The 26,128-nt window shown below is 41.7% G+C and overlaps 1 protein-coding gene and 1 non-coding gene across 7 annotated transcripts in view; both read left to right on the top strand.

Annotated features, from left to right (window-relative positions):
- ZNF81 (zinc finger protein 81) overlaps positions 1-26,128 on the top strand; it is a 141,779-nt gene that overhangs the window by 44,858 nt on the left and 70,793 nt on the right. For all 6 annotated transcript variants that reach the window (XM_045164456.1, XM_045164455.1, XM_045164457.1 and 3 more), the window contains exon 3: positions 24,309-24,435. In XM_045164456.1, coding sequence (XP_045020391.1) covers positions 24,309-24,435 — 127 coding nt within the window. The remainder of the gene's footprint in view (positions 1-24,308; positions 24,436-26,128) is intronic.
- On the top strand, positions 19,260-19,331 carry TRNAL-AAG. Its single transcript has one exon. It is a non-coding gene; the product is annotated as a tRNA-Leu (tRNA).

The following is a 26,128-nucleotide window of genomic DNA, read 5'->3' as shown; positions in this document are numbered from 1 at the left end:
TTTGGACTTAAGCCTCTTGCCTCTGGTTTTCGGTCTTATTCTTACAGTAGCCTCAAGACTTCTCCATCTATACAGCACTGATGATAAAACATCTAGGTTAAAGATGAAAAGTTTCTCCACAATGAGGGACACCCAGAGAGGTTCACAGAGTTACATGGAGAAGAGAATAGGGAGGAGGGAGATAGAGGTGACCAGGAGGAGAGGAAGGGGAATCAAAAGAGGAGAGAGCAAGCTAGCCAGTAATCACTTCCTTATGTGCTCTCCACAGTCTGGACCGCTCAGAGATGTTCATGGAGTTATACAGAAAAGAGAAGAGGGAGGAAGGAGACAGAAGTGGCCAGGAACATAAAGGGGGAAATCAAAAGGAGAGAGACAGATCCAGCCAGTAATCAGTTCCCTAAGTGTTCTCTATAGTCCAGAACACACAAAGAGATCCACAGAGTTGGGTAGAGAAGAGAAGGGGGAGGGAGGAGATAGAGGCGACCTGGTGGAGAAAAAGGAGAGTCCAAAGGGGGAGAGAGCAGTCAAGCCAGTAATCTAGCTCCCAAGTAAAAATGGGTACTGAAGATTGGGTTCTTAAAGGTACAAAATTGATAACAAATACCAAAAAGCAAAGATTAAAAATTTAGAGTAGAGGTTGGATTCTCAAAAATACAATATTAAAGAAAAAAACAAAGTCAAAAAATTATAAAATATATATATATGAAGTTTACTTTAAAAAATAGAGTCTTTTTTTTTTTTTTTGGCAAAGTAATAGTAAGCCTGGTAGGCTGCAGTCCATGGGGTTGCTAAGAGTTGGACATGACTGAGAGACTTCACTTTCACTTTTCGCTCTCATCCATTGGAGAAGGAAATGGCAACCCACTCCAGTGTTCTTGCCTGGAGAATCCAGGGATGGGGGAGCCTGGTGGGCTGCTGTCTAAGGGGCCGCACAGAGTTGGACATGACTGAAGCAACTTAGCAGCAGCAGCAGCAGCAGTAGGTTATAAAAATGAAAATTAAAGGAGTAATAGAGGAATTAAAAATAAAAAAATTTTAATTAAAAAAATGCTAATAGAAAAATATATCTAGGATTTTCTCTGGTGGTGTTGTGGACAGTGTGGGGTCAGTTCATTTTCACATAGTTCCTTAATCTGGTTTATACTTCTCAAAATCTATAGGCCCATTCCTATGTAGTCGGTGCTAACTACAGGGTTTTAATCTATTGCACCTGTCACTTCCAAAGTGGTTCCCTCTGTTTATGTTAGCTTCTTCTGTTTGCTGGTCTCTTCAGTGTTTAATTTCCACCCTGACACAAGGGGGCGGTGGTGGACACTTTTTTAGGCTCACTTGTTCATTCGTGCTATGCGAAGGGAGGAACACTGCAAACAAATAACACGCGTGTGCTCGCAGTGTCTCGGCCACACTGGGTTTGCCCCTGCTCACAGTGTGTGTGCTTTCCCTGTCTACCCTGCTTAGGCTCTAGGTTGCTCTGCCGGGAACTGTCTGAGGCTGACCCTGGTTGTATGCACTTCCCAGGTCTAAGCTGCTCAGGTTCAGGTACTCGGGTACTCCACAAAGGCACAGATTTGGTTGGGCCTGCGTTTTGTGCCCTTCCCAGATCCGAGCAGCTCAGGTGACCAGGTGCTTGGCGAGCGTGGTCTCTGTGACTTATCACCTCCCCTGTCCCTGCCACTTGGTTTTCTGGGTGTACAACTGGCGCGCCTTCTCAGGTGTGCTGTGTGTCTCTTCTGGGGAGCTGATCTCTGGCTGCAACCCTCCTGGCAGATATCAACCGTCCAGAATCCTAAGAAGTGTTGGTTAGCAACGTAGCCTGCTTGCAGTTTGGTAGATGATGCCTCTCTGGGGCCGCGATTGCCCCCTTCCAGCTCTGGCTACCCTCGCCTGCCTGTCTCTGGTTGGGGGTGGGCTGGCCCACAGCCGACTAGCTCTGCTCAGTCCTTTGTTCTGTGAGAGGGCCTGGCAGTGTCGTAGGTTAGGGCTTTTCACGGGATAGCTATCCCACAGTCTGGATTGCTATCTCAAGTTAGTTCCCTCAGATTGCCCTCGGGGCATTCAGGCCCGGTCCTTACTCTAAGCAATGCAGCCCTGCCCAGCCCCAGCTTGCTAGTGGCGGATACAGGCATCTGCACTGCTTCTCCACTGGGGGAGTTACCGTTAGGCACGTAATCTGTGGGTTTTAATTATTTATTTACTTTTCCTCCCGTTGGGCATGTAATCTTTGGTTTTAATTATTTATTTATTTTTCCTCCCGATTATGTCTGAGGTTCCAAAGCTCGCCACAGACTCATCAGTGAGAGTGTTTCCTGGTGTTTGGAAACTTCTCTCTTTTTTAAGACTCGCTTCCTGGGACGGATCTCCGTCCCTACCTCTTTTGTCTCTCTTTTTATCTTTTATATTTTTTCCTACCTCCTTTTGAAGACAATGGGCTGCTTTTCTGGGTGCCTGATGTCCTCTGCCAGCAATCAGAAGTTGTTTTGTGGAATTTACTCAGCGTTCAAATGTTCTTTTGATGAATTTGTGAGAGAGAAAGTGGTCTCCCCGTCTTATTCCTCTGCCATCTTAGGACCACCCCCTCCAGTTTGTTTTCTAACTCTGCTTCTTCTACGTCTTCTCATCTTCTTCCTCCTCATTGTCAGGCACTGGTTGGGAAGTAGGCACTCATCTCCATCAGGTAGTCTTCTGTGAATTCCTCTGGTGTGGTGTCTATTAGAACTTGAATTTCTCCAAGATGCATATCTTGAAACCCTTATCCCCTGCCCCCCCTTCTTTTTTTGCCACATCCACAACTTCCTGATTTCCTTGATGGGCTCTGTCATAAATCCTGTGAAGTCATACACAACATCTGCACAGTTTTCTCCAGCAGGATTTTACTGTTTTGGGCTTGATGGCTTTTGTGGCTTTTTCTATAACAACAATGGCATCTTCAATAATGTAATCCTTTCAGACTTTAAAGATGTCCTCTCTATTGGAGTTCTCTTCCATAGTGTTGACAATCATTTCCATAGAGGACTGTGCGTAATGAGCCTTAAAAGTCCTTATGACCACCTGATTTAGAGGCTGAAATACAGATAGATTGTTTGGGGGCACTTGAATTACTTTAATGCCTTCAAGTTTAACACCTGGGATTCTGGGTGGCCAGGGTATATTGTCCAAGGTCAAAAGAACTTTAAAAGACAGTCTCTTACTGAAAAGGTACTTCTTTATCTCAGAGACAAAGCATCGATGGAACCAATCCAGGAAAAGAGTTCTGATTCTTCAGGCCTTCTTGCTGTACAATCAAAAGACTGGCAGCTGGTGTTTATCTTTTCCCATCAAGGCTTCCCTGGTGGCTAAAATGGTAAAAAAATCTGCCTGCAATGCAGGAGACACGGGTTAGATCCCTGGGTCAGGAAGATCCCCTGTGGAAGGAAATGGCAACCCACTCCAATATGCTTACCTGGAGAATCCCATGGACAGAGGAGCCTGGAGGACTAGAGTCCATGGGATCTCAAAGAGTTGAGACTAACACACTCAGGTCTCAGGATTAGCATCGTTATAGATAAGGGCAGTCCTGTTCATAAACTCAGCTCCTTTTGAACAAAACAGTAGCGTTAGCATATCCATTTCTGCCTTAAACCCTGGTGCTTGCTTCTCTTCCTTACTAATAAATGTCTTTTCTGAAATTTTTTCCCCAGAATAGGGCACGTTTGTCTGTATTCAAAAGCTGTTCAGGCAGGTATCCCTCTCCTCAGTGATTTTTCTACATGGTATCTGGAACTCATCTGCTGCCGCCTGGTGGGTACAAGCTGCTTCTCCTCTTATCTTGACATTTTAAGGCTTCCCTGATAGCTCAGTTGGTAAAGAATCCACCTGCAATGCAGGAGACCTGGGTTCGATCCCTGGGTTGGGAAGATCCCCTGGAGAAGGGAAAGGCTACTCACTCCAGTGTTCTGGCCTGGAGAATTCCTTGGACTACACAGTCCATGGGACTGCAAAGAATCAGACATGACTGAGCATCCGTCAGTCAATCCTGACATCCCTGCCTTCAATCCTGGTGCTTGCTTGTCTTCCTTACTAATAAATGTCTTTTTTCACATATTTCCGGCAGAATAGGGCACTTTTGTCTATTCAAAACCTCTTCAGGCAGATACCCCTCTCCTCAATGATTCTTCTACATACCTGGAACTCATCTGCTGCCCCCTGGTGGGTACAAGCTGCTTCTCTTGACATTTTAAAAGCCAAACAAACCTCTTTCTTAAAATTGTCAGACCTTTCTGTACTGACATTACATTCTCCAGCTTTAGATTCTTCACCTTCCTTTTGCTTTAGGTTGTTGTAGAAAGACTTTGCTTTTCCTTGAATCATATAGAGAAGCTTTTGGTATGCCTTTCTCAGAGCAATCCTGCATCTACATTAAAGCTGCATTTTCAAGATGAGATAAGGTGTTTCATAAAAAGTGCAAGGTTTTCATGCCTGTTGGTATAGCCGCGGTGACAGCTTCATCCGTTTCTTTTTTTAAAAAAAAAACGCAGTAGTCCTTATTGCTGGATTTAGTTGTCTTGAGATGGTGGGCAACCACAGCTGCAGACCTCAACCTATAGCACATATCAAACAATTCAACTTTTTGTTGTAATGCGATGGCTTTTCTCTGCTTCTTGGGAGCACTTCCAGCATCACTAGTGGTTTGGTTTGGTTCATGGTGTTATTCAAGGTTTACAGTATTGCACTAAGCACGATGAAAAATACATGAGGACCACAGAAGATGACTTGTTACTTCAATACACAATTTGTTGGAGAAACAAACTGCTCACACAGAAATGATTAATATCACATGGTGTTTTAAGCAGATACCTGCATCACTTGAGCTCATTGAAATTGCAAAAGGAGGTGGGTATGAAGTGATTGCAGTTGTACAGTATGGATGACAGTTGAATTTATGCAGTTATAATTTATTGCTGACTTTTCCCATATGCTTACATTTCTCTTGACTGTGAACAGCGGCATGTATTATTGTAACTGTGTGCATAAGTTTTGATAAATTGAACCTTTTTATAATAGATTTTGAAGAAGGCAATGGCACCCCACTCCAGTACTCTTGCCTGGAAAATCCCATGGGCGGAGGAGCCTGGTAGGCTGCAGTCCATGGGGTCATGAAGAGTCGGACACGACTAAGCAACTTCACTTTCACTTTCATGCATTGGAGAAGGAAATGGCAACCCACTCCAGTGTTCCTGCCTGGAGAATCCCAGGGACAGGGGAGCCATCCCAGGGATGGGGTCGCACAGAGTTGGACATGACTGAAGTGACTTAGCAGCATAATAGATTTGCATACATTTTATGATAGTAAATAGCAAAAGAGACTATTATCTACACATACTTGATGAATTCAGGACATACCTAACAGTTTCTAAACATTTTGATATTTATAGGCTACACGGTTCATCTGTGAGTTTTTCAAATAAATAGTTGCAAATCCCAAGAATTTTTTTCAATAGATTTTTTGAAAATAATCCATGTGTAAGTGGGCCAGTGTGGCTCAAACCAATGTTGATCAAGGGTCAGTTGTACATTGAAATGGCTTAACAGCCCACCTCAACCCCCAGGGACACTTTTCACTTATCTGTACCTAAACCCCATGAACTGAATCTGGGTGCTCCCTCATTCTCTTGAGATCCGATAAAATGGTCTTAGGTACCTGTATCCAACAGAGCCTTAAAAGTCTGATCTCTCCCTTCTCCAAAGTTCTCCAGCATACTCAGAGGGGGCGTGCATGGCCTTTGGTCCCTTTTGGGAACAGGGACCCCCCTGCTCCACCCCTATAATTTCTTCAAAGCGGTCAATATCAGAATACAAGGGAAGGGAGGGACAAGGTGTGGAGTGAGAGGGAGGCTACAGGCCAGAAGGCACATCTTTATGTTTAGTTTACAACAATGAAACAGCTGCTTGGGCCTCAACCAAAGGATCTCTTGTTTTCAGTATGCCCAGAGCTCTGTATCAGATGGCAAGGTCCTTGTGACTGATGCCATCTCTTTCAGATTTGAGGATGCCTTGATTCTGTTCAGTTCAGTCGCTCAGTCATGTCCGACTCTTTGTGACCCCATTAATCGCAGCACACCAGGCCTCCCTGTCCATCACCAAATCCCGGAGTTCACCCAAACCCATGTCCACTGAGTCGGTGCCATCTAACCATCTCATCCTCTGTCGTCCCCTTCTCCTCCTGCCCTCAATCTTTCCCAGCATCAGGGTCTTTTCAAATGAGCCAGCTCTTCGCATCAGGTGGCCAAAGTATTGGAGTTTCAGCTTCAATATCAGTCCTTCCAGTGAATATTCAGGATTGATTTCCTTTAGGATGGACTGGTTGGATCTCCTTGCAGTCCAAGGGACTCTCAAGAGTCTTCTCCAACACCACAGTTCAAAAGCATCAATTCTTTGGTGCTCAGCTTTCTTCACAGTCCAACTCTCACACCCATACATGACCACTGGAAAAACCATAGCCTTGACTAGATGGACCTTTGTTGACAAAGTAATGTCTCTGCTTTTCAATATGGTGTCTAGATTGGTCATAACTTTCCTTCCAAGGAGCAAACATCTTTTAATTTCATGGCTGCAGTCACCATCTGCAGTGATTTTGGAGCCCAGAAAAATAAAGTCAGCCACTGTACTGTTTCCCCATCTATTTCCCATGAACTGATGAGACTGGATGCCATGATCCTAGTTTTCTGCATGTTGAGCTTTAAGCCAACTTTTTCACTCTCCTCTTTCACTTTCATCAAGAGGCTGTTTAGTTCTTCACTTTCTGCCATAAGGGTGGTGTCATCTGCATATCTGAGGTTATTGATATTTCTCCCGGCAATCTTGATCCAGCTTGTGCTTCATCGAGCCCAGCGTTTCTCATGATGTACTCTACATAGAAGTTAAATAAGCAGGGTGACAATATACAGCCTTGCCGTACTCCTTTTCCTATTTGGAACCAGTCTGTTGTTCCATGTCCAGTTCTAACTGTTGCTTCCTGACCTGCATACAAGTTTCTCAAGAGGCAGGTCAGGTGGTCTGGTCTTCCCATCTCTTTCAGAATTTTCCACAGTTTATTGTGATTCACACAGTCAGAGGCTTTGGCATAGTCAGTAAAGCAGATATAGATGTTTTTCTGGAACTTTCTTGCTTTTTCGATGATCCATCAGATTTTGGCAATTTGATCTCTTGATTCTGTAGCCATGGCCATATTGCTTTCTAGTCGTACACATTGGTTAGCTTAGGCATTACTAGTGCAGTTGTTGCTGTTGTTCAGTCACTAGGCATGTCCCACTCTTTGTGACTCCATAGATTGCAGCACGCCAGGCTCCTCTGTCCTCCACTATATCCCAGAGTTTGCTCAAATTCATGTTCATTGAGTTGGTGATACAATCTAACCGTCTCATCCTCTGTCATTCCCCTCTCTTCCTGCCTTCAATCTTTTCATCATCAGGGTCTTTTTTTAGTGAGTCAACAGTTCACATCAGGTATCCAAAGTATTGGAGCTTCAGCATCAGTCCTTCCAATGAGTATTCAGGGTTGACTTGTTTTAGGATTGACTAGTTTGATTTCCTTGCAGTCCAAGGGACTCTCAAGGCTGTGATCCATGAAGGGGAACTAGTGCAATGGCAATCTTTAAAGATGTTCACTTCAGTTTGGGGCATTTGCTACCCATTTTCATGATAGTGGGAGAGGAAAAAGTTTTTTTCCACCTTCTTAGGGTCCCTGGCAGGATCTAAAAATTAAACTGACAGAGACAGATTAATGGAGAAAACCATACACATTTGTTTGTAAGTTTTACATGACACGGGAGCCTTCATAAGGAAAGGAAGACACAAAGAAACAGTTAGACTTCAGGAGTTCTGGGCTGGGTTTGGTGAAGACTGGATGGTTGTGGAGGAATATGGTAAGTCAGAGAGTGTGAGGGAAGTTTAGTTAACTGGGAGAGACTTAGCACAAACTGTTTCTTAGGGTCCCTTTGGTTTTCTGAGATAAGGATGCTCCTTTCCTCTCAGTGTAAGCAGGGAACCTTTCACATGAAGGTTTAATGACCTGTTTCAGGGAAGAAGGGCAGGGGGAAAGGTCAGAGTGACCTCTCAAAGTCCTTCGTTTTAAAGTATTCAATATAACAAGGTGCATATTTGGGAGTAACACATCCTGAAACACATCTGTAATACTGTATCTTAAGTTTTACTCACTTTTAAGATAAAGTGTCTACGGAAATTTTTCAGGGCAGTGGGGCTGATCTCAAAAGGGAAAATGGGTGGGAAGTTCAAGGGAGAGGGGATATATGTTCATCTATGGCTGATTCATGTTGATATTTACCAGAAAACAACAAAATTCTGTAAAGCAATTATCCTTCAATTAAAAACAAATTAAAATTAAAAAAAATTTGTCTAGAATTTTTTGGGTCAGTTTCTCACTTGGCAGTAGGTCGTCTTCATCAGCGTTATAGATCCAGTATGGGACAGTAAGAGCCCAGATGCCAGTCACAGCCTCATCTGTGGTTTCATCCAGAAGTTTGTCTTGGTGAAATCTCCCCAAGAAACTGAAATTATAGCATGCAGGATCTACTGCAGAAAACCTCTTGAGTCCTTTGGTGTGTTCTCTCAGTGGATCTGAGGTAGGCATGATAGACTGTAGAGGGACTGAGCCATAAGACGTTTCAGTTCTTCCCATTCTTTTGCAACAAGCGTCACAGCCCCTCCTGCTCCTTCCTCGCTCAACCATCCAGCCAAAGCTGTAACCATGTGCCTGGCTTCTGCTCATACTGGTCATGAGTTTCTGTCCCCCTGCCCTGTGTATGGATGCTCACCTCTGAAACTATTCTCTGAGTAAGTGTTGTGAACCATTTCTGACCTTCCCCAACTCTTAGTACAAGCATCCTTCATTTTAATTGTGCTTTGTTTTATTGTGCTTTACAGATATCTTGAGCTTTTTCTTTTTTTCAGTTCTTTTCTATCATAGTTTATTGCAAGATATTGAATATATTTCCCTATGCTATATAGTACGTGCTTGTTGTTTATCTATTTTAGGTATGGTATGTGCATCTCTTAATCCCATACTCCCAGTTAACCCTGCCCACTTTGGTAGCCATTAAGTTTGCATTCTGTGTCTGCTTCTGTATTGTGTTTTATTTATTTATTTTTTTAACAAATGGAAGGTTTGTGGGCAACCCGGCATTCCGTGAGTCTGCTGGCACCATTTTTCCAATAGCATTTCCTCTCTGTGTCACATTACAGTAATTTTTGCAATATTCCAAACTTTTTCATTATTATTATAATTGTTTTGATGATCTATAACCAGTGATCTTTGATGTTACTATCAATCCATGAGTCTAGGATTGCAAACTTAGATGATAAATATGTGTTCAGACTGCCCTGCTTCCTGTCTCTCTCCCTCTCCTCAGGCCTCTCTTTCCCTGAGACATAATAATATTGAAATTAGGCCAGTTGATAAACTTATAGTTGCCTCTTAAGTGTTCAATTGAAAGGGAGAGTCTCTCACTTTAAAACAAAAGCTAGAAATGATTAAACTTAGTGAGGAAGGTGCATCAGAAGTTGAGGTAGGCTGAAAGCCAGGCCTCTTGTACCAGTTAGTGAAGTTGTAAATGCAAATGAAAAGTTCTTGAAGGAAATTCAAAGTGCTGTTCCAGTGAACACATAAGTGATAAGAAAGAAACAGCCTTATAGCTGATACGGAGAAGCTTTTAGTGGTCTGGATAGATCAAACCAACCACAACATTCCCTTAAGCCAAAGCTTAATCCAGAGCAAGGCTGTAACTCTTTTCAGGTCTGTGAAGCCTGAGAGAAGTGAAGGAAGCTGCAGAAGAAAAGTTTGAAACTAGCAGAGGTTGGATCATGAGGGTTAAGGAAAGCTGTCTCTGGAACATAAAAGCGCAAGATGAAGAAGCAAGTGCTAATATAGAAGCTGCAGCAACTTATCCAGAAGATCTAGTTAGAATAACTAATAAAGATGGCTACACCAAACAGCAGTTTTTCACTGTACATGAAACAGCTTTATATCAGAGGAAAACACCATCTAGGACTTTGATAGTTGGAGAGAAATGCCTGACTTCAAAGATTCTCAGGACAGGCTGGCTCTTTTTTAGGGGATAATGCAGCTAGTAACTTTAAGAAGAAGCCAGTGCTCACTGACCATTCTGAAAATCCTAGTGCTCTTAAGAATTATGGTAAATCTACTCTGCCTGTCCTCTGTAGGTGGAACAACAAAACCTGGATGGCAGCACATCTGTTTACAACATGGTTTACTGAATATTGTAAGTCCACTGTTGAGAACTATTGCTCAGAAAAGATTGTTTTCGTAATATTACTACTCACTGGCAATGTAGCAGTACACAAAAGCTATAATGGAGATGTTGTTGTTCTTGCTCAGTTGCTCAGTTGTGTCTGACTCTTTGTGACCCCATAGACTGCAGCACGCCAGGCTTCCCTGTCCTTCACTATCTCCCAGAGCTTGTTCAAATTCATGTCCATTGAATCAGTGATAGACATCTAACCATCTCATCCTCTATCATCCCCTTCCCATCCTACCTTCAATTTTTCCCAGCATCAGGGTCTTTTCTAATGAATCGGCTCTTCACATCAGGTGGTGAAAGTATTGCAGCTTCGGCTTCAGCATCAGCCCTTCTAATGAATATTCAGGATGGATTTCCTTTAGGATTGACTAGTTTGATGTCCTTGCAGCCCCAGGGACTCGCAAGAGTCTTTGACTCAAAAGCATCAATTCTTTGGTGCTCAGCCTTCTTTATGGTTCAACTCTCACATCCATACATGACTACAGGAAAAACCATAGCTTTGACTAGACAGACCTTTGTAGGCAAAGTAATGTCTCTGCTTTTTAATATGCTGTCTAGGTTTGTCATAGCTTTCCTTTCAAAGAGCAAGAGTCTTTTAATTTCGTGGCTGCAGTCATCATCTGCAGTGATTTTGGAGCCCAAGAAAATAATGTCTGTCACCGTTTTCATTGTTTTCCCATGTAGCCCATGGGACTGGATACTATGATCTTTGTTTTTTGAATGTTGAGATTTAAGCCAGCTTTTTCACTCTTCTCTTTCACCTTCATCAAGAGGCTCTTTAGTTCCTCTTTGGTTTCTGCCATAAGGGTGGTGTCATCTGCATATCTGAGGTTATTGATATTTCTCCCAGCAATCTTCTTTCCAGCTTGTGCTTCATCCAGCCCAGCATTTCACATGATGTACTCTGCATATAACTTAAATAATCAGGGTGACAATATACAGCCTTGATGTACTCCTTTCCCAATTTACAACCAGTCCGTTGTTCCATGTCCAGTTCTACCTGTTGCTTCTTGGCCTGCATACAGGTTTCTCAGGAGGCAGCTAAGGTGGTCTGGTATTCCTGTCTCTTTAGGAATTTTCCAATTTGTTGTGATCCACACAGTCAAAGGCTTTAGCATAGTCCATGAAGCAGAAGTAGATGTTTTTCTGGAATTCTCTTGCTTTTTCGATGATACAACAGATGTTGGCAATTTAATCTCTGATTATTCTGCGTTTTCTAAATCTATCTTGAACTTCTGGAAGTTCTCAGTTCACATACTGTTGAAGCCTGGCTTGGAGAATTTTGAGCATTAGTTTGATAGCATGTGAGTTGAATGCAATTGTACTGTAGTCTGGACATTCTTTGACATTGCCCTTCTTTGGGATTGAAATGAAAACTGACCTTTTCCAGTCCTGTGGCCACTACAGTTTTCCATATTTGCAGGCATACGAAGTGCAGCACTTTAACAGCATTATCTTTTAGGATTTGGAATGGAGATGTACAATGAGATTAATGTTTTTGTGCCTGCTAGCACAATAGTAGTTCTATAACCCATGGATCAAGGAGTAATTTCAGCTTGCTGCTGCTAAGTCACTTCAGTCGTGTCCTAATCTGTGTGACCCCGTAGACGGCAGCCCACCAGGCTCCCCCGTCCCTGGGATTCTCCAGGCAAGAACACTGGAGTGGGTTGCCATTTCCTTCTCCAATGCATGAAAGTGAAAAGTGAAAGTGAAGTCGCTCAGTCGTGTCCGACTCTTAGCGACCCCATGGGCTGCAGCCTACCAGACTCCTCCGTCCATGGGATTTTCCAGGCAAGAGTACTGGAGTGGGGTGCCATCGCCTTCTCTGAATTTCAGCTTAAGTCTTATTATTTAAGAAATACATGGCATTGAAACATATATAATATCATATGTGAAACGAATCACCAGTCCAGGTTCAATGCATGATACTGGATGCTCGGGGTGGGTGCACTGGGATGACCCAGAGGGATGGGATGGGGAGGGAGGTGGGAGGGGGGTTCAGGATGGGGAACACGTGTATACCCGTGGCAGATTTATGTTGATGTATGGCAAAATCAATACAATATTGTAAAGTAATTAGCCTCCAATTAAATAAATTCATATTAAAATAAGTAAATAAATAAAAAAGAAATGCATCTCATAATGCTTTAGCTGCTATAGGTAGTGATTTCTTGGATAGATCTGGGCAAAGGCAATTGAAAATCTTCTGAAAAGGATTCACCATTCTAGATGTCATTAAAAGCATTCATGACTCATGGGAGGAGGAGTCAAAACATGAACATTAACTGGAGTTGGGAAGATGTGGATTCCAAACATCATGGTTGACTTTGAGGGTTTCAGGACTTCACTGAAGGAAGTAACTGCAGATATTAGAAATAGAAAGAGAATTAGAATTTGAAGTAGAGCCTGAAGATGTGACTGAACTGTTGCAATCTCATTGTGAAACTTGAATAGATGAGGAGTTGCTTCTTATGTGTTTGGAAAGAAAGTGGTTTCTTGAGATAGAATCTACTCCCAGTGAAGATGCTGTGAAGATTGTTGAAATGACAACAAAAGGTTTAGTGTATGACATAAAGTTAGTTGATAAACAGTGGCAGAGTTTTAAGAGGATTAACTCATATTTTGAAAGTTCTATTATGAGTAAAAGGTGTCAGACAACATCAGATGCTGCAGAAAAGTTGTTCATGAAAGGAAGGGTCAGTGAGGCAAACTTCATTTGTGTCTTATTTTAAGAAATTGCCACAGCCACCCCAACCTTCAGGAACCACCATCCTGATTAGTCAGCACCCATCAACATCAAGGCAAGACCCTCCATCAGCAAAATGATTGTGACTCACCAAAGGCCCAGATAAGGGTTAGCATCTTTTAGGAATAAGTGCTGTGCTATGCCCAATGTTCAACTCTTTGCTATCCCTTGGATTGTAACCCACAAGACTCCTCTGTCCATGGGGTTTTCCAGGCAGAATACTGGCGTGGGTTGCCATTTACTTCTCCAGGGGGTCTTCCTGACCCATTGTCTCTTATATCTCCTGCACTGGGAGGCAGATTCTTTACCTGGGAAACCCTTTAGGAGTAAAGTATTTTCTTTTCTTTTTTTAAATTAATTTATTTTAATTGGAAGATAATTACTTTACAATATTGTGGTGATTTTTGCCACACATCGACATGAATCAGCCACAGGTACACATGTGTCCCCCCATCATGAACACCCCTCCCACCTCACTCCCCACCCCATCCCTCTGGGTTGTCCCAGAGCACTGGCTTTCAGTGCCGTGTTTCATGCAATGAATTTGCACTGGTCATCTCTATTACGTATGGTAATGTACATGTTTCGATAATATTCTGTCATATCATCCCACCCGTGCCTTCTCCCACATAGTTCAAAAGTCTGTTCTTTACACTTGTGTCTCTTTTGCTGCCTTGCATATAGGGTCATCGTTACCATCTTTCTAAATTCCATATACATGTGTTAATATACTGTATTGGTGTTTTTCTTCCTGACTTACTTCACTCTGTATAATAGGCTCCAGTTTCATCCACTTCATTAGAACTGACTCAAATGCATTATAACTGAGTAGTATTCCATTGTATATATGTACCACAGCTACCTTATCCATTCTTCTGCTGGTGGACATCTAGATTGCTTCTGTGTCCTAGCTATGGAAGATAGAATGGTGAAAATAAATGAAGCAGAGAGGGAAAAAAAGAAAAAAGAATTAAAAGAAATGAGGACAGTCTGAGAGACCTCTGGGACAATGTTAAGTGCTCCAACATTTGAATCATAGGTGTCCCAGAAGAAGACAAAAAGAAAGAGCATGAGAAAATACTTGAGGAGATAATAGTCGAAAACTTTGCTAAAATGGGGGAGGAAATAGCCACCCAAGTCCAAGAAACCCAGTCAGTCCCAAACAGGATAAACCCAAGGCAAAACACCCCAAGACCCTTATTAATCGAACTAACAAAAGTTAAACACAAAGAGCAAACATTAAAAGCAGCAGGGGAAAAGCAACAATAACACACAAGGGGAATCCCCGTAAGGATAACAGATGATCTTTCAATAGAAACTGTTCAGGCCAGAAGGGAATGGCAGGACATACTTAAAGTGATGAAAGAGCCTACAAGCAAGATGACTCTACTCAGCAAGGATCTCATTCAGATATGAAGGAGAAATCAAAAGCTTTACAGACAAGCAAAAGCTGAGAGAATTCAGCACCACAAAACCAGCTCTTCAACAAATGCTAAAGTATCTTCTCTAGACAGGAAACACAGAAGAGATTCATTTAAATTAACCCAAAACAACAAAGTAAATGATAACGGGATCATACTTATCAATTATTACCTTAAATGTAAGTAGGTTAAATACTTCAGCCAAAAGACAAAGACTGGCTGAATGGATACAAAAACAAGACCCTTATATATGCTGTCTACAAGAGACCCACCTCAAAACAAGGGACACATACAGACTGAAAGTGAGGGGCTGGAAAAAGATATTTCATGCAAATGGAGACCAAAAGAAAGCCAGAGTAGCAATACTCATATCAGATAAAATAGACTTTGAAATAAAAACCATGTTAAGAGACAAAGAAGGACACTACATAATGATCAAAGGATCAATCCAAGAAGAAGAAATAACAATTATAAATATATATGCACCCAACATAGGAGCACCTCAATACATAAGCCAAATGCTAGCAAGTTTGAAAGGGGAAATTAACAGTAATACAGTAACAGTGGGAGACTTTAATACCCCACTCACACCTATGCATAGATCAACCAAGCAGAAAATTAGCAAGGAAATACAAGCTTTAAATGATACAATGGAGTTAGACCTAATTGATATCTACAGGGTATTTCACCCTAAATCAATGGAATTCACCTTTTTCTCAAGAGCACACGGAACATTTTCCAGGATAGATCAGATCCTGGGCCATAAATCTAGCTTTGGTAAATTTTAAAAAATTGAAATAATTTCAAGCATCTTTTCTGATCACAATGCAGTAAGATTAGATGTCAACTACAGGAAAAAAAACTATAAAAAACACAAACATATGGAGGCTAAACCACACACCTCTGAATAACCAGCATATCATGGAAAAAATCAAAAAGTAAATCACAATATGCATAGAAACAAAGATGAAAACACGACAATCCAAAACCTGTGGGATTCAGTAAAAGCAGTGCTAAGAGGGAGGTTCATAGCAATACAAGCCTACCTCAAGAAACAAGAGAAACCAACTAAACAACCTTTAGGAATAAAGTATTTTTAAGTAATTAATTTACATTGTTTTTAAAGATACAGTGCTGTTGAACACTTAACAGACTACAATATGAATACAGTTATAATAAATGTAACTTTTATAATCACTGGGAAACCGAAAAATGTGTCTCACTTTATTGCGATATTCACTTTATTTTGGTGATCTTGAATACCCACAGTGTCTCTGAGGAATGCCTGTACTAGTTGTCACATAAGGTGGACTTGAGACTGAACACAAGATTGGTGAGGAAATCCCCCACTTGGATAAGAATTAGGACTAACCATAACACTGTTCAGGCAGCTGTCTTTAAACCTGCTTCATGGTACTTGGTATGTAATCATTTTTCCAGTTCCTCCTCATTCAGTTCAGTTCAGTCACTCAGTCAGGTCCAACTTTTTGCGATCCCATATACTGCCACACTTCCCTGTCCATCACCAACTCCCTGAGCTTGCTCAAACTCATGTCCATCAAGTCAGTGTTCTCCTCATTGACTGGCAATAAAGTGAAGGACCATATATTGAACATACAATTTGGTCAACATTTCCACTACTGATTCCAAAGACTTTTACTCAAATCTCCTTAATTTGTCTCTGTTAGTTTTCTATTACTGCTGTAACAAACTGCCATAAAGTTGGTGGCTTAAAACAACAGAAATTTTAAATCTTGTAGTTCTGAAGTCCTAAATGGATCTCACTGGGCTGAAGTCAAGATGTTGGCAGGAATGGGTTCCTATTTTTTTTTAATTTTATTTATTTTGTCTGTGCTGGGTCTTCGTTGGTGTGTTGCCTTTTCTCTAGTTGGGGCGACTTGGGGCTACTCTTCGTTGCAGTGTGTGGACTTCTCATTGTGGAGGCTTCTTTTGTTGCAGAGGATAGACTCCAGGTGTGTGGGCTTCCTTAGATGCGGCACATGGGCTCAGTATTTGCGGTTCCCAGGCTCTAGAGCATGGGCTCAGTAGTTGTGGCACATGGGCCTAGTTGCTCTGCAGCATGTGGGATCTTCCCAGATCAGGGATCAAACCTTGTCTCCTGCATTGCAAGCAGATTCTTTACTACTGAGCCACCAGAGAAACCTGGATGGGTTCTTTTCTGAAGGCTCAAAGGAAAAATCAATTTCTCTGCTCTTTCTAACTTTTAAAGGCCACACATATTCCTTGATATCATTCTCTTCATCTTTAATACCAGCAACAGTCAGTTGGTTCTTCTCATGCTACATCACTCTAAATTTCTCTCCTACCTCACTCCCACACTTTTAAGGACTCTTTACATTACCCCCACCCAGACAGTCCAAACAATCTCCTTGTTTTAAGGTCAGTTGATTAGCAAACTTAGACATCCTGGAATGTGAAGTCAAGTGGGCCTTAGGAAGCATCACTACGAACAAAGCTAGTGGAGGTGATGGAATTCCAGTTGAGCTATTTCAAATCCTGAAAGATGATGCTGTGAAAGTGCTGCACTCAATATGCCAGCAGATTTGGAAAACTCAGCAGTGGCCACAGGACTGGAAAAGGTCAGTTTTCATTCCAGTCCCAAAGAAAGGCAATGCCAAAGAATGCTCAAACTACCGCACGGTTGCACTCATCTCACACGCTAGTAAAGTAATACTCAAAATTCTCCAAGCCAAGCTTCAATAGTACGTGAACTGTGAACTTCCAGATGTTCAAGCTGGTTTTAGAAAAAGCAGAGGAAACAGAGATCAAATTGACATCATCTGCTGGATCATCAAAAAAGCAAGAGAGTTCCAGAAAAACATTTATTTCTGCTTTACTGACTATACCAAAGCCTTTGACTGTGTGGATCATGATAAACTTTGGAAAATTCTTCAAGAGATAGGAATACCAAACCACCTGACTTGCCTCCTGAGAAATCTGTATGCAGGTCAGGAAGCAACAGTTAGAACTGGACATGGAACAACAGACTGGTTCCAAATAGGAAAAGGAGTACGTCAAGGCTGTATATTGTCACCCTGCTTATTTAACTTCTGTGCAGAGTACATCATGAGAAACCCTGGGCTGGAGGAAGAAGAAGCTGGAATCAGGATTGCTGGGAGAAATATCAATAACCTCAGATATGCAGATGACACTACCCTTATGGCAGAAAGTGAAGAAGAACTAAAGAGCCTTTTGATGAAAGTGAAAGAGGAGAGTGAAAAAGTTGGCTTAAAGCTCAACATGCAGAAAACTAGGCTCATGGCATCCGGATGGTCCCATTACTTCATGGCAAATAGATGGGGAAACAGTGGCAGACTTTATTTTCTTGGTCTCCAGAATCACTGTAGACAGCGACTGCAGCCATGAAATTAAAAGACACTTGCTCCTTGCAAGGAAAGCTATGACAAACCTAGACAGCATATTAAAAAGCAGAGACATTGCTTTCCCAACAGAGGTCCATATAGTCAAAGCTATGGTTTTTCCAGTAGTCATGTACACATGTGAGAGTTGGACCATAAAGAAGGCTGAGCGCTGAAGAATTGATTCTTTTGAAATAAGTCAGACAGAGAAAGAAAATTCCATATGATCTCACTTTATGTGGAACTAAGAAAAACCAAAGACAAACAGCTCAGAGATACAGAGAACAGTTGGTGGTTGCCAGAGGCAAGAGTGGGTGGTGGACAAAAGGTGAAGAAGTCAAAAGTTAACAAACTTTTGATGATATACAGCCTTGTACTCCTTTCCCAATTTTGAATCAGTCTGTTGTTCCATGTCCAGTTCTAACTGTTGCTGCCTAGCCTGCTACAGGTTTCTCAGGAGACAAGTGAGGTGATCTGGTATTCCCATCTCTTTAAGAATTTTCCACAGTTTATTGTCATTCACACAGTCAAAGGCTTTAGCGTAGTCAATGAAGCAGAAGTATATGTTTTTCTGGAATTCTCTTGCTTTCTCTATGAGCCAGTGAATGTTGGCAATTTTATATCTGGTTCCTCTGCCTTTTCTAAGACTAGCTTGTGCAACTGGAAGTTCTAGGCTCACATACTGCTGAAGCCTAGCCTGAAGAATTTTGAGCATTATCTTGCTAGCATGTGAAATGAGTGCAACTGTATGGTAGTTTAAACATTCTTTGGCACTGCGCTTCTTTGGGATTGCCCTACTTTTCCAGTCCTGTGGCCACTGCTGAGTTTTCCAAATTTGCTGGCATATTGAGTGCAGCACTTTCACAGCATCATCTTTTAGGATTTGAAATAGCTCAGCTGGAATTCCATCACCTCCACTAGCTTTGTTCATGGCAGTGCTTTCTAAGGCCCACTTGACTTCACACTCCAGGATGTCTGACTCTAGGTGAGTGACCACACGATCATGGTTATCAGGGTCATTAAGACCTTTTTTGTATAGTTCTTGTATGTATTCTTGCCACCTCTTCTGAATGTCTTCTGCTTCTGTTAGGTCCTTACTGTTTTTGTCCTTTATCATGCTCATCCTTGCATGAAATGTTCTCTTGATATCTCCAATCTTCTTGAAGAGATATCTAGTCTTTTCCATTCTATTGTTTTCCTCTATTTCTTTGCATTTTTCACTTAAGACCCTCTTATCTCTCCTTGTTATTCTCTGGAACTCTGCATTCAGTTGAGTATATCTTTCCCTTTCTCCCTTGCCTTTTGCTTCTCTTAACTCAACTATTTGTAAAGTCTCCTTAGACAAACACTTTGCCTTCTTGCATTTTTTATTTCCTTTGGGATAGTTTTGGTCACTGACTTCCCTGGTGGCTCAGACGGTAAAGCGTCTGTCTAAGATGCAGGAGACCCGGGTTCGATCCCTGGGTTGGGAAGATCCCTTGGAGAAGGAAATGGCAATCCACTCCAGTACTATTGCCTGGAAAATCCCATGGACAGAGGAGCCTGGTAGGCTACAGTCCATGGGGTCGCAAAGAGTCGGACACGACTGAGCGACTTCACGTTCACGTTCACGTTTGGTCACTGTCTCCTGTACAGTGTTACAAACCTCTGTCTATTGTTCTTCAGACACTCTGTCTGCCAAATCTAATCCCTTGAATCTATTTATCACCTCCACTGTATAAGGGATTTGACTTAGGTCATACCTGAATGGCCTAATGGTTTTCCCTACTTTCTTCAGTTTAAGCCTGAATTTTGCAATAAGGAGCTGATGATGTGAGCCACAGTCAGCTCCAGGTCTTGTTTTTGTGGACTGTATAGAGCTTCTCCATTTTTTGCTGCAAATATAATGAATCTGATTTCAGTATTGACCATCTGGTGATGTCCATGTGTAGAGTCAGCTCTTGTGTTGCTGGAAGAGAGTGTTTGCCATGACCAGTGTGTTCTCTTGAGAAAACTCTGATAGCCTTTGTCCTGCTTCAGTTTGTACTCTGCTGGAGTCCAGCTCCAGCAGCCAGGGAATCAGCCTGAAGGGATGAGCGGTGTCAGCAAAGAATGATGTAGCCGGTGATGTAGCCTCTGACTGGAGGTTCGGGACTACATGTTTATTTCAAGCATCAGGTCTTCTTTTATACTTTGACAAAAGCATTGGTCAGAGGTTTGACATTTTCAGTTCCCCCTCACCCAGATGATTGTCTCATTGTTGCCCTTCAAACAGAGTTCCTGCTTCAGCGATTAGCTCAGAATCCTGTTTACTTGTGATTACATTGTAACTCATGCCACATTCCTCAGTTTATTTCTTATCTTTCTAAATCCTGTTTGCCCCTAGTAACTTAAGCTCACTATCTCCTAAAAAGGCTTCTAGCTATTCTTAATGATTCCTAAACCCTAAGCTCAGCAAACTTCCTTTGCCATAAACATTCCCCTCACAAACAGGTCTCAGATAACAATCCTTCCCATGGCTTCAAGCTGTGGCCTACATGCTCATCCTGGAACATTCTTTATAAAAATCCTTGAACAAATGTCAATGGTTACTTTATAGATTATTTTCTGGGCACAACTGCAGAAGGCTTTGTGCTTTCTCATGCTTCTCTCAAGAACAATAAGCACCTTAACATTCTTTCCAGCCAACTCAACTGAAGAAAGGAAAGAGCAAGTCAGAATCACAAAAACCTAACTCCTTCATCCCGGGACCATGCCTGCGGGATGAGGAGAGGGGGTTGGGGCCGTGCCTCCATTTTGTCAGTAATGCCTAACACGGCTCCTGACAGTACTCCAAAGCCAAATTTACCTGTTACTCCAGGTATCTCTTGACTTCCTACGTTTGCATTCCAACCCCCTGTGATGAAAAAAGACATATTTTTTTTGGTTTTAGTTCTAGAAGGTCTTGTAGGGCTTCATAGAACCATTCAACTTCAGCTTCTTCAGCATTAGTGTTTGGGGCATAGACTTGGATTGAATCATTTGCCCTGGAAACGAACTGAGATCTTTCTGTTGTTTTTGAGATTGTACCCAAGTACTGCATTTCAAACTCTTGTTAACTATGAGGGCTACTCCATTTATTCTGAGGGATTCTTGCCTACAGTAGTAGATGTCATGATTTTATGAATTAAATTCTTCCATTCTGATCCATCTTAGTTCCCTGATTGCTAAAATATCGATGTTCACTCTTGCCATCTCCTGTTTAACCACTTCCAGTTTACCTTGATTCATGGACCTAACATTCCAGGTTCCTATGCAATATTGTTATAGCATCATTCTTTACTTTCACCACCAGATACATCCACAGCCTGCCTCTTCATTCTTTCTGGAGTTGTTTCTCCAGTCTTCCCCAGTAGCAAAGGGGGCTATGGATTTGGGGGGGTCTCATCTTCCAGGGTCACATCTTTTTGCCTCTTTGTACTGTTCATTGGGTTCTCATAGGAAGAATTCTGGACTAGTTTTCCATTGCCTCCTCCAGTGGACCACATATATCAGGTACATATAGACAAGGCTATGATTTTCCCAGTAGTCATGTATGGAAATGAGAATTGAACCACAAAGAAAGCTGAGTGCCGAAGAATTGATGCTTTCAAATTGTGGCGCTGGAGAAGACTCTTTGAGAGTCCCTTGAACTGCAAGGATATCAAACCTGTCAATCCTAAAAGAAAGTGAAAGTGAAGTCGCTCAGTCGTGTCCGACTCTTTGCAACCCTGTGGACTGTACTGTAGCCCGCCACGCTCCTCTGTCTATGAGGATTCTCCAGGCAAGAATACTGGAGTGCATTGCCATTTCCCCTCCAATGGATCTTCCTGACCCAGGGATCAAACTCAGGTCTCCCACATTGCAGGCAGATTGTTTACCCCTGAACCACCCAGTAAGCCTAATTTTACATTTCTGCTGACAGTGCATGAGTTCCGTTTTTTTCTATGTTCTCATTAACACTTGATATTTATTGTCTTCATAATAGCCATTCTAACAGGTGTGAGGTGATAGCTCACTGTGGTTTTGATTTGCATTTCCTGATAATTAGTGATGTTGAGCATCTTTACATGTACCTCCTGTTGGCCATTTGTGTGTCTTCTTTACAGAAATGTCTATTCGGATCCTCTACTGCTTTTTAATCTTTTTTTTTTTTTTTTTTTTGCTGTTGAGTTGTATGATTTCTTTACATATTTTGGATGTTGTTGTTGTTGTGTTAGTCACTCAGTAATGTCCCACTCTTTGCAACCCCATTGACTGTAGTCCACCAGTCTTCTCTGTCCATGGAATTCTCCAGGCAAGAATACTGGAGTGGGTAGCCATTTCCTTCTCTAGGAGATTTTCCCAACCCAGATATCAAACCTGGGTCTCCTGCATTGCAGGCAGATTCTTTACTATCTGAGTCACCAGGGAAGCCCCACATATTCTGGATATTAAGCCCTTATCAGACATAGGCTTTGCAAATATTTTTCCCAGTCAGTAAGCTGTCTTGTCATTTTGTGGAAGGTTTCATTTGCTGTGCATAAACTTTTTAGTTTGGCATATTCCCACGGTTTGTTTTTGTTTTTGTTGCGTTTGCTTTTGGTGTCAAATCCAAAAATTCATCTCCAAGACTTACATCAAGGAGCTTACCACCTATGTTTTCATCTAGAAGTTGTGTGGTCTCTGGTCTTATAGTTAAGTCTTTAATCCATTTTGAATTAACTTTTATGGGGGTGTAAGAGAGTGTTCCAGTTTCATTTTGTTGTATGTGGCTGTCCAGTTTTCCCAAACATTTATTGAAGACACTGTCCTTTCCCCCATTTTATATTCTTGGCATCTTTCTTATAAATTAATTGACCGTAAATGTGTGGGTTTATTTCTGGACTTTCTCTTCTGTCCCATTGATCTGTATGTCTGTTTTTATACCACAGTCAAGTTAGTTAACACATCCATCACCACACAGAGTTACTTTGTGTGTGTGTGTGCTTGTGAATTGGTGAGAACATGTAAGTTAATTTTTGTATATGGTGTGAGGTGTGAATCATGGTTTGTGTTTTCCTCCAAAACTTATTATATCTATTTGTTCCAGCACCGTTTTTAAAAAAGACTTTCCTTTCCTGCATTGAAACACTTTGGCACCTTAGTCAAAAAACAGTTGTCCATATGTGTGCAAATCTGTTTCTGGACCCTCTATTCTGTTTCATTGATATATGTGTCTATACTTACATCAATACCATTCTGTCTGAATTATTGTAGCTTTATAGTAAGTCTTAATATTACATAGTATAAATCTTCTGTGCTAATCCTTGCTTTGTGTGTTCTAGTTCCTTTGCATAGCCATATAAACTTTTAACATCTCTGTTTCAGTTTTTAACAAAAAGTTAACAAATAATTGGTTGAAGAAGTAGAAGACAAATGAGTAAAGTGATATAAAATTTCAACAACACTCAATCAAGTTGATTTAAATATAGAGAACACTGAACCTATCAGTAGCTGAATATACATTCTTTTCTAGGGACACCTGAAACATTCTTCTAGATAGACCATATGTTGAAATCATACAGAGTGTGTTTTCTGACAACTGTGGAATTAAAATTGATCAAACAAAAGGGCATCAAGAGAAAATGCCTATATTTTTAAAGACTAAATGAAAGCAGTAGTACAGGGAACTATGTAAAGTGAGAAAAAAGTGTACATGCTGGACTTCCCTGGTGGTCCAGTGGTTAATAGTCTGCTAGTCAAGGCAGGGGAGCATGTTCAACTGACTCTGTGCTCCACAACTACTGAACCCTTGCTCTAGAGCCCGTGAGACACAACTTCTGAGCCTGTGAACCCCAACCACTGAAGCCTGTGCACTCTATAGCCTGTGCTCTGCAGCAAGAGAAACCACTGCAATGAAAAGCTCTTGCACCACAACGAGAGAGTAGCCCCCACTTTGCCACAACTAGAGAAAGCCCACACACAGGAACAAAGACCCAGCACAAACATACATGCCTCCTTCAAAAAGCAATAAAACACTAACTTCCCATTAACATGAGGAACTAAATAAGATAAACTTCAAATCCTGGACAAAATTATCATTTTTCCCCTTTTGATCACTTTATTTACTTTATTTATTTATTTTTATTGGAGTATATTTGCTTTGCAGTGTTTTAGTTTCTGCTGTACAGCAAAGTGAATCAGCTATACACACTATTATGTATAAGTAGTTATATACTACTATAGAAAACTAATGAAAATTAATTTTTTAAAATGAAAGACATATACAATGGATGGCAGAAATTTATAAGTACATATTTTTATTCTATACATTACGTGTAAGTAGGTATTTAAAAGGCATAGCCTATGGGGTATTATGGTAGAAATCCTAAAAGCATTTTTCTATCTTTCCCCTATCCTCCCATGCTGACCTGGTCACCTTGAATGGGATTGTGTTTAGAGGTGACAGTGTCCTTGGTGTTTGTTTACAGGTGTCAGTGTCCTTTGAGGACGTGACTGTGGACTTCAGCAGGGAGGAGTGGCAGCATCTGGACTCTGCTCAGAGGCGCCTGTACCAAGATGTGATGTTGGAAAACTACAGCCACCTCCTTTCACTGGGTAAGCCCTGCCAGAATGTGAATCTGCGAGGAACCTGTATGGATAAAGTTTTGTCCGTCCAAGAAAATATGTTAATGTCTTAAACCGCACTGTCTCTGACTGTGACCTTATTTAGAAATAGGATCTTCCCAGAAATAATCAAGCTAAAACAATGTCATTAGTTGGGCCCTAAACCAATATGACTGGCATTCTTATGAAAAAGAGAAGTGTAGACACAGACAAGCACAAACACTCAAGAGACCATGCGGAGGCACACAAGGAAAAGATGACCATGTGATTGGAGGGATGCATCTATAGGACAAGAGGTGCCTGAGGCCACCAGAAACCAGGAGAGGGGCATGGAACATTTCCCTTCCTAGCACCTTCAACAAGAGCATGACCTGGCTGACATCTTGATTTTGGACTTCCGGCCCCCAGAACCACAAGACAAGAAATTCTTGTTGTTCTGAGCCACCCAGTTTGTGGTACTTTGTTACAACAGCCCTAGGAAACTGCAACTTTCTGTACTGGGGAGTGGAGTGATATTATGAGAAACACCTAAAAAAAACACGGAAATGGCTTTGAATTGGGCAGCAAGTAGAGGCTGAAAAGATTTGTAGGGGTTTGATAGAAAAAGTCTAGATTGCCTCAAAGAAACCTGTGGTAGAAGTAGGAGTGTTAAAGGTGGTTTTGGTGAGATCTCAGATGGTACAGTCCATGGGGTCACAAAGATTCGGATACAAGTGAACACACACACACTGCCAGATGGAAGATAGGCATATGTTGTTGGAAATTGGTATAAAGGTAAATCTTATAAAGTGGCAAAGAATTTGGCTGAATTTTGTTCTCTTGGGTGGAAAGAACTTGTAAGTGATGAACTGGGATATTTAACTGAGGAAATTTCTAAGCCAAGTGTTAAAAGCGAAACTTGATTTGTCCTTAATGCTTATAGTAAAATGCTAGAGGAAAGAGAATTTGAAGAAGGAATTGTTAGTAAAAAGGAACTAGAACATGAAGATTTTGAGAATTTTCAGCCTATCCATATTGCAAAATATGAGATGTACTCTGGAAAGGGCACCAAGTGTGTGGCTGGAGAACCAGTTGCTAAAAGGATTAGGCATGTGACTTGTAGATCCAATCAGCCATCTCAGCAGAAACACTGCCAGCTTGGGATGAACAGGGCAGAGGCAGGAAAAAAGGAAGGAAGGAAGACTGGATTTCTGGGATTCTCCAGCCAGGAAATAGGCTAGTAAAGCTATTTGGCAGTGAATATCTTCTAAGAAAAGCGATGAATGACCCTCCAAATGGTTCAGAAGCCAGCAGAGCTCTCACTGCCACCACAGGCCCAGAGAGCACAGACTAGGAAGATGCAGGGTGACAAGCTGTCACCTCTTTGCTTCCAGAAGGTGAGCCACCTAGTTGATTCCAGGGCTAAGAGGGCAAGGCCACCACCTAGGGCTGAGGGTGTAAGGTCACCACATAGGATCTGAGGTCACATCTCTTAACAGTGACATGCTCTCTTGAACTCTCTCTTAAGCTCTCCCTTATGGTACTTGTTGACTATCAGTTTTGTTCCAGGATTTAGCTTTGGGTCTTCCCTGGTGGCTCAGATGGTAAACAACCTGCCTGCAGTGCAGGAAACCGGCATTCAATCCCTGGGTTGGGAAGATTCCCCTGGAGAAGGGAATGGCTACCAACTCCAGGATTCTTGCCT

Source organism: Bubalus bubalis, chromosome X, assembly GCF_019923935.1.
Source record: "Bubalus bubalis isolate 160015118507 breed Murrah chromosome X, NDDB_SH_1, whole genome shotgun sequence".
Classification (NCBI taxonomy): domain Eukaryota; kingdom Metazoa; phylum Chordata; class Mammalia; order Artiodactyla; family Bovidae; genus Bubalus; species Bubalus bubalis.
This window is presented reverse-complemented; position numbering and strand designations above follow the sequence as displayed.